Source organism: Delphinus delphis, chromosome 9, assembly GCF_949987515.2.
Source record: "Delphinus delphis chromosome 9, mDelDel1.2, whole genome shotgun sequence".
Lineage (NCBI taxonomy): Eukaryota > Metazoa > Chordata > Mammalia > Artiodactyla > Delphinidae > Delphinus > Delphinus delphis.
This window is the reverse complement of record NC_082691.1, coordinates 61883513-61895927: the sequence shown is the minus strand read 5'-3', so window position 1 is coordinate 61895927 and position 12415 is coordinate 61883513. Positions and strand designations below refer to the sequence as shown.

At 44.2% G+C, this 12415-nt stretch overlaps 1 protein-coding gene across 2 annotated transcripts in view; it reads right to left on the bottom strand.

The window, feature by feature from the left end:
* Positions 1 to 12415, bottom strand: part of MINDY4 (MINDY lysine 48 deubiquitinase 4) — a 111839-nt gene that overhangs the window by 95304 nt on the left and 4120 nt on the right. For both annotated transcript variants that reach the window (XM_060020682.1, XM_060020683.1), the window contains exons 2-4: positions 10015 to 10134; positions 6600 to 6835; positions 3900 to 4146 (exon numbers count right to left, since the gene is read on the bottom strand). In XM_060020682.1, coding sequence (XP_059876665.1) covers positions 3900 to 4146; positions 6600 to 6835; positions 10015 to 10134 — 603 coding nt within the window. The remainder of the gene's footprint in view (positions 1 to 3899; positions 4147 to 6599; positions 6836 to 10014; positions 10135 to 12415) is intronic.

Sequence of the window (12415 nt, the reverse complement as noted above, 5' to 3'; positions counted from 1 at the left end):
GAAATTCTACCTCTGTGTCCTTCACGGGATTCAGATACTCCAGGGGAAAAGAACACCTCCAAGAACAATCACTTCTCCTTTGGGGAGAAGTTTGCAGCAATCTCTTAGCAGTAAAGCAGGTACAAGCCATCTTCCTCACACCTCAGTTATGAAGGGGTCTGAACCGCACAGACTTGATTAGAAAGTCATGATAGGACAGGACCCTAGTGTTCATCTGGTCCACCAGTTCCCAAAGTGCAGTCCACCGACCTTACAGGTCTAACCCCAAACCCTTTCAGGGAGCTCAAAATTATTTTCATAATAATAATACAACATGATTTGCCTTTTTCACTGTGTCCACATTTGTACTGACGGTGCAAAGCACTGGTGGGAAAAACTGTTGGCTGGCCCTTAGCACGAATCAAGGCAGCAGCACCAATCTTCACCAGTACTCAAGGTATTAACACCACTTGCAATAAAAGTAGATAAGTGAAATGCTAATTTCACTTAAGAATGTCCATGCTGAAGCATAACGAATATTAATTGTGTTCAATCTTGACCCTATGTTATACATCTCTTTCACAGTCTGCGTGACAAAATGGGAGGTATATACAAACATTCTGCAGGATGCAGAGGATGAGGCTGTCACCAGGAGAAGCACTTATGCAGCCATCTGAGTTGTGAGCTAAACTTGCTAGTTTTTTCACGGAACAACTGACAGATGAACTATGGTTATTAGGTATTTGAATATGAGTACTGAGTATCTGGCAGGCATTTTCTTGAAAATAAATTGAGCCTGTCACATCAAGGAACATAAATGATACACTGTTGCCAGTGATAAAATACAAGTCATCAGGTAAAAATTAGAATCTGGGGAAACTTGTATTTGCCATTGTGAACTGGAGGGCTTCTCAAAACTTTCTGATAAGTTGAGTAGTGACATCAACAAATGCAATTTTTTATGTGTTTTTTTTTTTGTATGTTGAAATGTGTCAATGTACAGAAGATCCATATAACTTAGTAAACCAATAATTTCCACATGACCCAATGCATCATGTTACTAAACCATGCAGTGGTAAAAGAGTCATTCAAAGTTCAAGACAAACCAGTGGAAACTGATATGTAGAAAAAGTTCATTGCGATGGTTTCAGGTTCCACATTAAGAAACAACTTGTCTAAACCCTCAGAACGGGAGAAAATATTTGCAAATGAATCAACGGACAAAGGATTAATCTCCAAAATATATAAACAGCTCAGGCAGCTCAATGTTAAAAAAACAAACAACCCAATCCAAAAATGGGCAGAAGACCTAAATAGACATTTCTCCAAAGAAGACATAGAGATGGCCAAGAGTCACATGAAAAGCCACTCAACCTCACTAATTATTAGAGAAATGCAAATCAGAACTACAATGAGGTATCACCTCACACCAGTTAGCATGGGCATCATCAGAAAATCTACAAACAACAAATGCTGGAGAGGGTGTGGAGAAAAGGGAACCAACCCTCTTGCACTGTTGGTGGGAATGTAAATTGATACAGCCACTATGGAGAACAGTATGGAGTTTCCTCAAAAAACTAAAAATAGAGCTACCATATGACCCAGCAATCCCACTACTGGGCATATACCCAGAGAAAACCATAATTCAAAAAGACACACGCACCCCAAGGTTCACTGCAGCACTATTTACAACAGCCAGGTCATGGAAGCAACCTAAATGCCCATCAGCAGACGAATGGATAAAGAAGATGTGATACATATATACAGTGGAATATTACTCAGCCATAAAAAGGAACGAAATTGGGTCATTTGTAGAGAGGCAGATGGACCTAGAGACTGTCATACAGAGTGAAGGAAGTCAGAAAGAGAAAAACAAATATCGTATATTAACGCATATATGTGGAACCTAGAAAAATGGTACAGATGAACCGGTTTGCAGGGCAGAATAGAGACACAGATGTAGAGAACAAACGTATGGACACCAAGGGGGGAAAGTGGCGGGGGGGGGGGATGTACTGGGAGATTGGGATTGACATATATACACTAATATGTATAAAATAGATAACTAATAAGAACCTGCTGTATAAAAAAATTAAAGAAAAAGAAAACCAGATATGTCAAGTTAAGGAATTTAGTACTTTTCTATATATGAGAAGATGCAAAAGTCAGGGCTCACTGAAAGCATTCCTTTGATGCGCACCTCAGCTCTCTGGGGTCAGCACCCTGTGCTTTCACATCCTGAGTCTCCTCAGGGTGCACTATGCGGGGGTTGGTGGTGGCTGCAGTGTCTGATGGTCGGCATCCTACTTCTACCCTGCGTTCCCTCAGGGCTCACCATCAGGCCACTGCAGGGTGATGGCTTGATGGCCGCCGCATCCTTTGTTTACTGAAATGGCAGGCAACATTTTTTTCCATTGATAAGGTGCGTATTCAAGGAATGGTTTAAGTGAACTCAGACTCTGCATCTTCCTGTACAAAGAAAAGTGCTAACTTCATTAACTTGAGATGTCTGTTTTTCTCTTTTTTTTCCTTTCTTTCTTTTTTTTTGGCCACGCCACACGGCATGTGGGATCTTAGTTCCCCAACCACGGATCGAACCCACACCCCCTGCAGTGGAAGCCTGGACTCTTGACCACTGGACCACGAGGGAAGTCCCTGTTTTTCTTTAATTAACAGTAATCTTTTGATGTTCCTACTAGCTGGTTTCTTGCAAAAACTCCTGTATATCCTGGCTCCTCCCTTACCTCTTCTGAGCAGTTCCTCAGTGTTATCTGAGAGGCTGTCTTCCAGGTTTAAGTCCTCAGCAAGTCCGTCAAATAAAACGTAATTCTCAACTTTTAGGTTGTGCATGTTTTTAATCAACAGAACAATGACAGATAACTATACTTGATCTAGACCCAAAGCAGGTTGTTTTTGAGCGAACAGCCAGCCTTGTGAACTGGATTAAAAAAAAAGAAACAACTTGTCTAGGTTCGGTGTAATATTAAAAAATACGCCTAGCTTTCTGAAAAGACTATTAAAATACTTTTCCCTTTCCCAACTGCATGACCATCACTGAGCCATGAAATTCCAGATCTCGAAGGGATCTTAGACACCTGGTCTAACAAACGAGACTATGGCCAAGAGGAACAAAGACCTTGTCCGAAAATCTCACAGGACGTGGGCTGAGGCAGGGAGAAGGTCCACTGCTTGCTGCCCTGATTCCAGATGAACTGGGAGAGCAGTGCTGGCATGTGCAGCCACACCCACACGTGAGGGTGGAGGTGACCAGCGTGGACACAGATGACCTATTTTTGGTTGGCTTAGGCTCCCTGATTTGACTGATCCTCTACTTTGAGTTCGGCATTTGACCTTCCTTTGTTTTTCTGTTTCTCTTCTGTTTTACAAACCCCTTTTACATTCATTCTCTCCTTTGGTTTAGTCTCCCACCTGATGGGACCCTACCACAGCCCCTCCTTAAGGGAGACTATAAAACAACGGTGTTAAGTTTTTAGAATTTTTTTAAAACAAAACAAAGCTATAAGGATTGGGATTTCTTTTTCCCTTTTCACTATCATGTGTTAAAAAATTTTTAAAAAATATGTCCTCTAGACTGGGATGGGTCCCCCCACGCCTGAATGGCAAAGATAAAGCTGGGTAGATATGTTCTCACCCTGCAAAAGAATCCACCTGGTAACCACCTGGTTGACCAGATAGTTAAACCGAAGGCAGGGGAGGTGATGAGGCCTACCCGTGGCCCCAGAGCGCTGACAGTAGAGCCAGGCAGGAAAAAGAGGCCAGTGTTCTTGCCGTCTACCATGCAGATCCTCCCTTCTTGAGCTGTCTCGTGGGGTACCCCCAGATAAACCCAGGCAGCCCCTTAAGCCCTGCCCGGTCCTCACTTTCCATGCTCATAATAATAGTAAGAGCACCAAGCCCACCTGTGGGGAGCTGGCGATGGGCCCGGCCATCATGCCTCGGACAATGAGGCCAGACTTCGGCCTGATCTTCTCTCCCATCCTCTTCGGGTCCAAGGAAGGCTCTGATGACTGAAGCTTGTCCGTCTTCTCCCAAGCAGGAGCCACAGGAGGGCTTTCACCTGGGACAGTCTGCAAGGGCTTACTTTTGTGGGAGGCCCTTTTGGATGATGCAAAATTCCCAAGTACATCCCCGTTAAGATGGTCGTGTCTGCGAAAAAGGGATATTTCCATTAAAACAGCTTCCCCAAAAGGAATCACTAGCAATGATGATAAATTCCACATTCCACAGGTCCCCATAGCAAGCCCATTCACAAATCTGTGATGATTTCTAACCAGACTGTGCTTTATCAATAAAGGCAAGGGAAAGAAAATACTTCTGTATCAGGGCAAGTCTGGCCGACAAAGTGAGACCTGAAACAAGAAACCGAATCAGAGTCGATGACCGATGATAGGATCCCTTCAATCCTCAGTACGAAGAGCATCCTTGTTTCTCCCAGACCCCAGTGATTAAGGAAAACTGTAGCCCTTCAATACAACAGTTCCCCCCTCCCGTTATGGTATATATAGGGTTTGGTACTATCCACGGTTCCAGGCATGCACTGGGGATCTTGGAATGTATCCCCCATGGATAAGGGGGACGATGGTATAGTCATAAGAGGAGTGGAGCCCAGTTACTGCACACCACTGAGGGTGGTGGACAGAGACCTTTGGAAAACCTGGCGTTGCCAGTTAAGGTTTAGTAAAGTTAGGCATGCCAACGGCTTCTTTTCTTGGGTTGCTTGGTGTTGAAGAACGAGGGTGTGTGTGTGTGTTTGTGTGTGTTTGTGTGTTTGTGTGTGTGTGTATGTGTGTGTGTGTGTGTGTGTGTGTGTGTAAGAGAGGGAGAGAGAACAAAAGAGGGTAAGAGACTGAGAGCAAAAGCAAGGAGTGAGGAAGAACAAGAATGAGAAAGAGGGCTTCCTTGGTGGCGCAGTGGTTGAGAGTCTGCCTGCCGATGCAGGGGACACGGGTTCGTGCCCCAGTCCAGGAAGATCCCACATGCCGTGGAGCGGCTGGGCCCGTGAGCCGTGGCCGCTGAGCCTGCGCGTCCGGAACCTGTGCTCCGCAACGGGAGAGGCCACAGCAGTGAGAGGCCCGCGTACCACAAAAAAAAAAAAAAAAAAAGGGAGATGAAATCCTAAGGGTTCTCATCACAAGGGAAAATACTTTTTTCTTTTTCTTTTCTTTTGTATCTATATGAGATGATAGATGTTCACTAAACTTACTGTAGTTATCATTTCATGGCATATATAAATCAAATCATTCTGTTCTACAACTTAAACTTATACAGTGCTGTATGTCAATTCTATACCAATAAAACTGGAAGAAAAAAAATAACTGTTTTCCAAATAATAGAGGTACAATCAAGAATGCCAGTTCATTTTCTTCCCGAGTTCCAAAAGGACTTATTTTCCAGATTTCTCCATCGCTCCAGTGTTTAGTGGCCTTTTAGAATTCTCTACTCCTGTTTTTAAGAAAATGCTAACAAAGGAAGCCCCCGAACCTTATGAATCATGGAATTTAAATTAAACATTTTGAATCATAAGTATCCTCCATCACAAAGTGGTCCATTCCCATGGCTTCCAGAGGAAAAGAACAGTGCTCCATGACAGGGATGCTGAAAATGCAGAGGATGGGAGGCTGAGTGATGGCCTCCTGAAGATGTTCACAACCTAGTCCCTGGAACCTGTGAATATGTTACTTTACATGGTAAAAGAAAGGGACTTTGCAGACATGATTACGTTAAGAATCTTGAGATGGGTACATTATCCTAGACTGACTGTGTGGGCCCAATGCAATCACAGGGGTCCTTATTAGAGGGAGACAGGAGGATGAGAGTCAGTAGTAGGAGATGTGACACAGAAGCAGGGGTTGTAGTGATGTGATTTGAAGATGGAGGAAGCAGCCACAAGCCCAGGAATACAGGCAGCCTCTAGAACTTGAAGAATGAAAGGAAACAGGTTCTCCCCTCAAAGCCTCTGGAAAGAACCAGCCCTACTGACACCTTGCCATTAGCCCAGTGAGACCAATTTTGGACTTCTGACCTCAGAACTGTAAAATAAATAAATTGGTGTTGCTTTAGGACACCATGATGGTTAGATTTTGTATGTCAGCTTGGCTAGGCTATGGTGCCCAGTTGTTTGGTCAAACACTAGTCTAGATGTTGCCGTGAAGATATTTTTTATATTGTGATTAATTAACATATTGTGATTAATATCTACAATCAGTTGACTTTAAGTAAAGGACATCACCCTAGATAATACAGGTGGGCCTCATTCAATCAGTTGAAGATCTTAAGAGCAAAAACAAAGGTTTCCCAAAGAAGTAATTCTGCCTCAAGACTGTAACACAGAAATCCTGCCTGAGCTTCCAACATGCCAGTCTGCTCTACAGATCTCAGACTCGCCAGCCCTACAACCACATGGACCAATTCCTTAAAATAAATCTCTTTATTTAAATATATATTTATGCACATATATATTTATACATATACACATTTATACCCTATTGGTTCCTTTTGGTTTTGTTTCTCTGGAGAACCCTATTACAGCCACTGAGTTTACAGTAATTTGTTATAGCAGAAATAAGAAACTAATCCACAGTATAAATGAGAAGAGGTACCTGGCTTTGCTTGTTTCTGACAATGATGTTCTCCAACTCGCATCTTCACTTGCAAGGTCATATATATTTACCAGCGTGGTCTCTGAGCATCTCAATGGTAATTTGTTACTTTTCTTTGGTATTGAGAGTGCAGGGATTGGTGTTTCTTGAGTAAAATTGTTACCAGTATTTCCAAAGTGATCCAGAAAATATCTGGTGATGAGTTCAAGGTTTGTTTTTAGAGGATTTCCCTTTGCCTACCATCAGAAGAAAAGAAATCATTAATTTTATGTACAGCTTTGGGGAAAGGTGGGAAAGACAGCCATCACAATTCTTTGACATAGTTTATCAGTTTCTTACTCATCCATACATTCTCTCAGCAAACATTCACTGACTGCTTATTATATGTCAGGTACTGTGTTAGGTAGCAACACAGATGAAGACAAAAATCAGTACCTTAAAAGAACCAGCATCCAATGCATGAGTCAGGAGAGTCAATGAACAAGTGTAACAAAATGTGATATGAACAGAAGAATATCTGAGCAAATTTCCTCTTGTTTTTTTCTCCTGGGAATAACTTTATAAAATATATATCCTTTTATTAAAAAAAAAAAATTAAGTCTTTATGATCGCTAACGCTACAACTTTATAAACATCTGGGACCTGAATGACTTCTTAGCTTATGTACTCTACATTTAACACTGGGCATAAGGAATTACAGAGACAACGCTGCAGAAAGTTAGCGCAAGAGCATAGAGATGCAGTCAGGATTGACTCAGTTTACACCCCAATCTTTAAAAAAGATAAAATGAAACTTTTTTTTAAATAAATTTATTTATTTATTTATTTTTGGCTGCATTGGGTCTTCATTGCTGCACGCGGACTTTCTCTAGTCGCGGTGAGCGGGGGTTACTCTTTGTTGTGGTGCGCGGGCTTCTCATTGCAGTGGCTTTTCTTGTTGCAGAGCACGGGCTCTAGGCACACGGGCTCAGTAGTTGTGGATCGCAGGCTCTAGAGCACAGACTCAGTAGTTGTGGTGCACGGGCTTACTTGCTCCGCAGCACGTGGAATCTTCCCGGACCAGGGCTCGAACCCGTGTCCCCTGCATTAGCAGGCGGATTCTTAACCACTATGTCACCAGGGAAGTCCAAAATGAAACTCTTTAGTAGTAGGTTTTGGAAATAAGTGGTATCAGTATTTCCCTACCCTGACAGCACTAAATATTATCTTTGGAGGTTTTTTTAAAAGACAGATTCTCAGGCCCCGCTGAGTCTTACTAAGCCAGAATCACCAAGATTAGAACCTTGATTTCTTTTAGAAAGTCTCCTGAGTAATTTCTACAGACACAGTTTTCCAAGCAGCAATCCACAGGCTGGCCTCAGGGGCTAGACCATGTGTCAGTCCGCAACCCACCTGCCCAGTAACACCCAGGCCCTTTGGAACTGCGACCAGGCATGGGGCATGTGGTGAGTTTGCAGTCAGAGTGGTAAAGCGCCTGATAAAGAGCCTGGCACAGAGGGAACCGTCGGGTGTATCCAGTCTTTCCCCCTTTCTATTCCCTTGACCTACACAGCAGAACTCTGGGACCAAGACCCACAGGGTTATGATCAAACTCAACAGAATTATCAGGCAGTCAAAATCAGGGGACAGTTTTATTTTTTTTAGAATGGGACCCAAAAAGCTATTTTGCCTAAGTCTAGATGAAACTTACAAGGAAGAGAGTTGTGGGGCGGTGGGGGGGATGTTAAAATAATTATTTCAACCTTCTTGTTCTTCTTTCAATACGAGAGATTTAGGGCCCTGACTACCTGAACTGTACTTTGTGGCCTTTCACATCACTTTGCTCATAATAGATACAGCCTTTATATGAATCTAGATACCATTTTTCAAAACCTCGATTTTACACAGGCGTTTTATCTACTGCACACTTAATAGGGAAAAACAAGTTACTGGAATTAACATTAAATTGGCAGGGCTTTCCCAGAATCACTCTAGCTTTGTGCTGAGTGAATGTCAAAATTATAATGCCATAGACAGATGAATGAGTATATTTTCCTGTAAAATATAAGCTCCAATTCATTGTGTAACAGCTAATAACTACTGTATAAGTCAAATTATCAGGGCACCTATCAAGATCTAATGAAAATATCTTAAGTATCTTAGATAATAGTTACCTTAGGGAGACTACACCACAGTGAAGAAATAAAAGTAACTTGAATGGCAAAGATCCTTCTGGGAAATTAGGTAAAGATGTATTTATATAAAAATTCCACTGTGCAGCAATGGTTAATTGAATTTTCTGCGTAGCTGTCTCACTCTCTGTGGAAAATCTTTCTAAAATGTACAGTCTACTCTCCTGCCTTCAAAGACAGCTAGAGGAGGATTGCTGAGTGTCTGCTGCCTGGGGCAACAGTCTTCTGTCTACAGGGGATGGAGGGGCCCGAGTGTCACCGCAGGACCCAGAGGATGAAGGTCTTTACCGGGCCTCTGGTAGGACTTCACCTGGCTGCCACTTGTGATAAATGCTGAACGACACGATCACGAAGTTCTTTCCACCTCTGACACTATGCCCTCCCACAAGGCATCTGCTGGAGAGCCCATTCTTGAATCAAATTATAACGTTCTCTCTTCTTACAGAAAGACCAATTAATTCAGAACGGTAGCTTCATTCCTTCGTTCCCGTATATTCATTCACTCGCTCATTCATTCATAAATACACACTGACTATTTACTAGGTCATCAGTCCCATGTCAAGTATGGGGATACAACGCATCCTGCAGCGTCCAAGGTAGTGCGGAAGGCAGATTGTAATTAAACCACCACACAAATATTCTATTATAAACATAAGAAGCACAACGAAGGAAAAATAAGGGGTACCCTGAAGGCCTGTAACGGAAAGTGGGGGCATCGAGGCTGGGGGATCAGGGAAGCACCCCGAGGTGCCTGTTCCATTTGCTACCTCAACTCCAACGCACCCGGGTTAGCTGAACCCAAACCCTGCACCTGCCTGAATTAAACGTCACAGTGACCTTAAGAAAAAGGTGTTACTCAGAACTGCAGAAGGAAAACCATATGCAGGGAGAAAACGGAAATTTTTAGCATAACTGAATGCTATATTTTTAAGTACAGTCTTACTAAAAATAGCCTCATGGCGGGGAGGAGGGAGCACCGGGAATAACTGTTGCAGGCTCGGGTTCAAAATGCGCCCCAGAGCAGCGCACGCGCGGCGAGGCCAGTTGGGTGCTGCCGACTCAGGCTGGAAACCCCACACACACAGTTGGGATTCGTCCGCGCTCAGCCTGGTCTGTTTCTCCCTGACCGCATGTACCGCAAGCCTCCGGCCACTGGTCTCGGATGACCTGGCAGGGCTCATGAGTGCTTTTGACGTCGCCACATTCCGTTCCAGAACTCCGTACCACACGTTGAAAGCACGTACCCTGTTCTCCTTGTAGAGAACTTCAAGATGCAAAACCTTCCGGAGATGGCTTCTGCTGCTTATGCTGAGATCAGAGCGTGGGCGTTCCTGGTCCATGGTCACACACGTCTTCTTTAAGCCCTGAGGGAAGAACTCTGAGTCACTCTTTACCATTTTAAATCAAAACCTTCCGAGCTCTGACGCAGAGGATAAACAAGACTGTTAATGTTCTTTTCGATCATCTTCTCCTGCCTTCCTCTCAGGATACTGGGAGGACCAAAAACTGACTTAAGCATTTATTTTGATATAAACTTTACACTTGATATCATCTTCACAATTATTATTCCGAATCTTACAGCCACCCTGCGGGCTGGGCTCAGGCTGAAGTTGTCAACGCGTTTTATAGAAAAGGAAAGTGAAATCCGGGTAGCAACTGTCTGGCCCGAGGCTGGCTCTGGAGCCCTGGGTTTGGCCTAGATTGGGGGCCACAGGATATGAAGCATTAAAAATAAACAAAAGGAAAAGCATAAACAAAAGGCCAGTATTCAGTTCCTTCTTCTTTCAGATGGGGCACCAGGGTCGATTTGTCCAACATAACACAGTGGACTCACAGAGCGGGAGTTCTGACCATCCCAGGCTGCGAGGCGGTGATGCGAGGACCCAGACTCACAGGAAGCACGTGGTAAGCGTCTGCAGTGCCCCAGCGCAGCCGCTTTCCATCATCCGGCCCTGAACTCCCAGAAGGCCGGCCTTGGGAAGCACAAATCCCCCTAAGAGCCTGGCTTCTTCATTTGAAAACGACAGCAGCTGTGGCCTGCCCACCTCCCCAGAACGCAGTGATAACCAAATGGCAGAAGATGAGGAGATGCCTCACACACAGCTCAGCCTGGCATTAAGGGAGCCCTTGCTTCTGATGGATCCAGACCCCAGTGCTAGCCAGGCCTCAGTGGCTCCCCTAGGCTTTGTATTCAGAATTTTACAGAGGCTCTCAGTGCTGGGAAGGCAAGACAAAACCTGCTACCTGCCATGAAGTGGGACAAGAAGAATTTGTGAAACAAGACATACGAACACAACCTTGTGAAACAAGACGTACGAACACAACCTTGAACCAAAAGGAATGAAAAGAAGTCTTGGGGGGGGGAACAGAAAGAAATGTTGGGGAAAAGGTGGGGACATGCCTGGGTCCATTAAGGAGAGTCAGCCGGAAGGAGAGGTGGGACTCAAGAGGCACCTGCATTTCATGGGGGCTTAACCATGGCCTTCCCACCCAAGTGATGTGGAAACCTGTATAACGAGGGTCCCTCTCTTCTGGGTAACTCTTGATGTTTGTCAGCAGTTCAGATCAGCAAGTCTTGGCACACTTAACAAATTCCCTGGGGTTGTGGTGCAAACTGGCATTTGAAAACCACTGGAGCAGTGGACAAGGATGCCCTCAGAAATCAGCCAGTCATCGGTCCCATCATTCATTCAGCAAACACTTGTCGTGCACCTACTCTGTGCCAGGCTCTGTTCTAGATGCAGGAAATATAGATGGATTATGACCAAGTCCTGCCCTCATGGAACTGACATTCTGTTAGGGAAGCAAACCACAAACAAAGGGGTAAATGTACGGTACACCAGCTGCTAATATGCTCTATTATGAAGACAGAGAAAACAGAGAGAGGGGAGACACTATTTTAAATAGCCAGCTATTTATTGAGCCTCATCCATGTGCTCACTCCTGTCTTCAAGTTTCCCCATCTGTGAAATGAAAGGAACAAACCATTAGTCCACTCGTTCATCTGCTAGAGGCAGAGGAGTGAACAGACCAAAGTCCTGGCCCTCATAGAGCTCACCTACTATCAGGAAAAAGACAACAAATAGAATACCCTATGGGAAAAAAAATACAGCAGAGTCAGGAAACACAGAGGGCCAGGAGGGGGTGCAGGGAAGGGTTGCTACTTTATAAAAGGTGATCAGGAAAAGCTTCGTGATTAAGTGACATTAGAGTCGAGACATGAGGGAACTAAGGGAGCAGATTGTGCAGACACTTGTGGGTAGTGTTCGACAAGGGCAAAGGCCCTGTGGCAGCTACAAGGAGGCCAGTACAGCTAGAGCCATGTGACTAGGGAAAAGTGTCAGGAAATGAGGTCAGAGAGGTTGCCCAGAGCTTGCTAAGGAAAGGCCTTGTCGGCTTTTGTAAAATGGAAAGGCTCCTGGAGGATTTGAAAAACGGAGCATCCTGGACTAACTTATATTTGCAAAGGATCACTTACTTGGCTGCTAGGTTGAGAACAGACTGTATGAGATAGGGGATTACATATTCAGATTAGAAGGCTATTGAACAACTCACATGAAAGATGGAGGTAACTTGGACCAGGGTGGTTGTAGCAGAAGTGGGAATAAGCAGCTACATTCTTTAAGTGCTCTGATGGGAAAGCCT